The sequence below is a fragment of the Saccostrea echinata genome, unplaced genomic scaffold, assembly GCF_033153115.1.
Source record: "Saccostrea echinata isolate AGI-Se365-2 ecotype Australia unplaced genomic scaffold, CSIRO_AGI_Sech_v1 ptg000051l, whole genome shotgun sequence".
In the NCBI taxonomy this organism is placed as follows: domain Eukaryota; kingdom Metazoa; phylum Mollusca; class Bivalvia; order Ostreida; family Ostreidae; genus Saccostrea; species Saccostrea echinata.
In genome coordinates this window covers 4,258,664-4,262,992 of record NW_026889800.1, presented here as the reverse complement: position 1 = coordinate 4,262,992, position 4,329 = coordinate 4,258,664, and the positions used below count along the sequence as shown (strand labels likewise).

The 4,329-nt window shown below is 30.0% G+C and overlaps 1 protein-coding gene across 1 annotated transcript; it reads right to left on the bottom strand.

Annotated features, from left to right (window-relative positions):
* Positions 1–694: 694 nt before the first annotated feature.
* LOC133203570 (L-rhamnose-binding lectin ELEL-1-like) lies at positions 695–3,233 on the bottom strand. The gene is made up of 4 exons (XM_061339341.1): positions 3,168–3,233; positions 2,994–3,020; positions 1,582–1,875; positions 695–845 (listed from the first exon to the last, which is right to left on the bottom strand). The coding sequence occupies exons 1-4, from the start codon at positions 3,211–3,213 to the stop codon at positions 760–762; spliced, it is 453 nt and encodes a 150-aa protein (XP_061195325.1). The 5' UTR covers positions 3,214–3,233; the 3' UTR covers positions 695–759.
* Positions 3,234–4,329: the final 1,096 nt, after the last annotated feature.

The following is a 4,329-nucleotide window of genomic DNA, read 5'->3' as shown; positions in this document are numbered from 1 at the left end:
TTTGTTTGCTATTGCAAAGTATACTGTAAATGTATTATACTTTGTGTGTACGATATTTAGCGGAAATTGATTTTTGAAGAAATTAGCGTAGATTTGATTTAGCGCATTTCTTAAAGTTCTTATATATATATATATATATATATATATATATATATATATATATATATATATATATATATATATATATATATATATATATATATATATATATATATATATATATATATATATATATATATATATATATATATATATATATATATATATATATATATATATATATATATATATATATATATATATATATATATATATATATATATATATATATATATATATATATATATATATATGCAGAGATATTTAGCGTTGTACTTGAATTAGCGGAAGTTTCTTTCCACCAAAAGGCTCTAAAAAGAACACACAGCCAAATAGTACGCTTAAAGTATTCTGGCAACAAAATATTTGGGCCCTATATTTCGACTTTTTGAAAGTTTGGCCACCTAAATAACAAAAATCTTTTCCATCATGCCAGACATAGGTAAACAAGTTACTTTATGCATTTTATAGTCAAATTTTAAGACAAAAATCCAGTTTCAATATCCTGAATGGATTTCAAATATATAGCTCAAAAGCATCTTCGTAATCAATGAATCTAGAGCAATGTTTAAAATGAAAAATTGAAACAATCAAATTGTTTTCATTATTTGTTTTAATATAGGGACACTAAGAACACAATATCAGGCTTGAGTTACTTAGTTATTCCACATCTTCTTCTGTCTTCAGCACGTCTTCAGTCTCTCTTTTGTCTTCCTCACCCAGATCTCTCCCATGAAAGCGTCTCTCTGTCAAATTAAATGCTTTATACTAAAGCTACTTTTTTTTTAAATGCTCTCTAAAGCAAAGGTTCCTCTCAATCTTCATGTGATAGATCAATTTAATCATTGTAATTTATCTACGATACCAATTGTAAATAGGAAAGAATTTAAATAACTTTGCAATCCTACAGAAAGCCCGATTTCCTTAGTGCGTAATGTGCCCTTATCGGAGATAGTTTTCTTTTTCAATAATTCATTTTGACAAAAAAAAAAAAAAAAAAAAAAAAAAAAAAAAAAAAAAAAACAAATAAAACAAAACAAAGCAAAAGAAGACAAAAAGAACCCCAACCAACCAAACAAACAAAAAACCAAAAAAAAAAAACAAAAAACAAACAAATAAATGCAAAAAACAAAGAAAAAAAATAAAAATAAAAAAAAAACAACAAAAACCAACAAAAAACAATCAAACAAACAAAAAACAAATGAAACAAAACAAAAAAACAACAAACAAAAAAAATGCAAAAACAAAACAAACAAACAAAATAAAACAAAAAATAAATACAAAAACAAAAAAAAAAAACAACAAAAAAAACAAAAAAACAAAAAAAACAAAAAAAACCCAAAAAACAGAAGAAATAAAACAGAACAAAAAACATACAAACAAACAAAAAACAAATAAAAAGCTCTTGATACAATTACACCGAGGAGAGAATTGCACTTCCTTAGATGTAGTCGACTTTCTGTGTGAAGAAACCTTACTTACTTTTGCAATAATACTTCACTCTTAGGTATTTGTAGGTTCCTCTACATGGATCTCCAAATACGGAATTGCTGGCCTTAATGGAGCATCTGCTTTTCCCGTTGCATAATCTTTTTACTACAAACAGGGATTTTCTGGATCTACATCTTGTGCTACAATGACTAGCACCCTTTCTTGAACAGGTTCTTGAGTTTTGTCGGCCATATGCAGCATAGTGCACTCGAATGTACCGATGTCTTCCGCAATTCAAAATCATTCGGCGATGTTCACATGCTGTTTTCGTGTGTACATACCTTCCTGTTATTTAAATGAAAATTATGTAATTAAAAAATCTAACGGAAATGTAGCAATTCTTTAATTATCTAAACAAGGTAGTAATTGCAAGTTTTACATAATTTCGGAAACAATAGAATATTTTCCTTCTCTAGCAATACCCCATCCTTTTCTCATTGTCTATTTCTAATGCCTCATGGAATCCAGGTATAATCTTTATTTATTAACCACAAAATTCTACCTTCTTCTTTAAAACTTAATTCTTAATTTCTAATTTTGATCTTCCACTTGCTGATATATAATTTTATCAGTTTTGGTATATATTTTTGTAAATGGTTAAAAAAGAGGAGCCAGTAAGATAGGTCAGCATATTAGTAAAACTATAGGTGTAATTACGAATACTTAATTTTATACTGACAACCATATATTATTTGACTCCTATGGATTTTACCAAGATATGATGCTCAAATAAAAATGTTCTCCATTTACCAAGCTATTCCACGCGATCTTATCTTCTGCAGGTACATGAGTTCATACACAAGTATTTAGTTCTTTGCCTGAATTCAAGTAAGGAAAAAATAGACTTGTGTGAAAAAGGTTGAAGATAAAAAACAGTGATCAACATAATAAAAACCTACAAACAACCTACAAATCTGTGAACAGGGCATAAAACATGGACCCCCGGGAATTCCAGAGGTGGGATCAGGTGCCTAGGAGGAGTAAGCATCTCTTGTCGACCTGTAACATCCTTTGTGAGACCTACGTTTGGATTAGGTAGACGGAATAATTCCGTAGTCTAATTTTGTGTAAAAACAGTCCTGATAATTGGTATGAAATATCGCTCAAAATACGACCCAATGATAGATTGTCGGAGAATCACATTTATTGAGAGCAAAAACCTATCTTTAGTTTAGGAGAAGGTTTTGACATTTATATGCAGATAGAAAAAATGAAATTTCTTCAGTCTTAATTCATTTTTAACAATTTAAGCATATCATGTCATTTTAGCAATAAATACAACATATTTAGTCGTAGATTTTGATATCTTTTATCGAAGAAAGTATAACTTGAAAAAAAAACCTGGTATAGAAAAAAAAGTATATTTTCTTCCCTGAATATTTAAAATTATTAATAATACTCACTTCTTCTCCACCAGAAACCATCAGTATCTTGAAATATTAAAAGATAATTAAAGTAAATAAAATATACAGAAATTACGTAGGTTAACAAGATACACAGTGAATGTTTTACTTGATATGATTTATGTTTTTAGTGAAATTTTATGTCATATATTAGAAACATTAAAATTATAGTACCTTGTATTACAAGAAACACAGCTAGGAGAACCAAGATCTTCCACATGTTTTCTTCTGTGTGTCGAATGAAACACTAATGTCAATCTTATTATATTTATATAATATTTTTCCTGTAATCGATGTCCGGTCAATTTATGGAAATTTACTAAACATGTGATGATACAGTGTTAATTAATTTAATTCTTTGAAGAATCATTGAACCATTTGTCGATCGACCATTAGCATTACGAACTTACTGATGTTGTTTATCATTGCCTGGGCGGTAATTCAGGCTATTTTTTTGTAAAGCAATGTTTTACATACACATCTTGTTTATTACAAGAAAAAAATCCCTAATAATACTGTCTAGTAAAACAAGATCTTTCTCAGGTGTAAGATATTTTACTGGAAGGTAGTATGTGTTGTTGATGGAAATTTAAAGCATGCAATAAAGGATCATATAAACAAATTTTCAATTACATCTAACATAATTTATTAAAGTCATTTGTGTTAAATTGATTTATCTGAGAACTGGACGCTTCCTGCTTAAACTCAGTTAAGTTGACCATAATGACCAATGACCATAAAAATGTCCACTATTTTTTAAAACCCTCCATAGACTAAAGGCGAAAAACAAAAAGACAATGAAGTACTGATGATCACAAATCACTTTTGTTTATTTAAGTAGGGCGGTCCTTCGGATGAGACCGTATAAACCGAGGTCCTGAGTCACAGCAGGTGCTGGCATGAAAAAGATTCCTCATTGCTCAATGACCCTGAGTGCCGAGTATAGGTTTAAATTTACAGCCCTACACCGGCAAGTGGTGGCGTCTCCATATGAGCGAAAAATTCTCGAGAGGGAACTTCAACAACAAACAAACAACAAACTTAAGTGGTCAAAATACCTGAAAATAATTGATCAAATGATTGTATGTTGTTTAACGTTCCATTCGAGAATTTTTACTCATATATAGAGACGTCACCATTTACCGGCGAAGGGCTACAAATTTGGGCCTTTACTCGGCATTAGGGCCATTGAGCAGTGGGGATCTATATCGTGCCAACACCTGCCGTAACACGGGGCCTCGGTTGTTTATGTCTCACCTGAAAGACCCGCAACTTTCACTTCAAAGTGCTGAGGGCTTGGCGAAGGAACAGTTGAAACCTATTTTTATCGACTTAA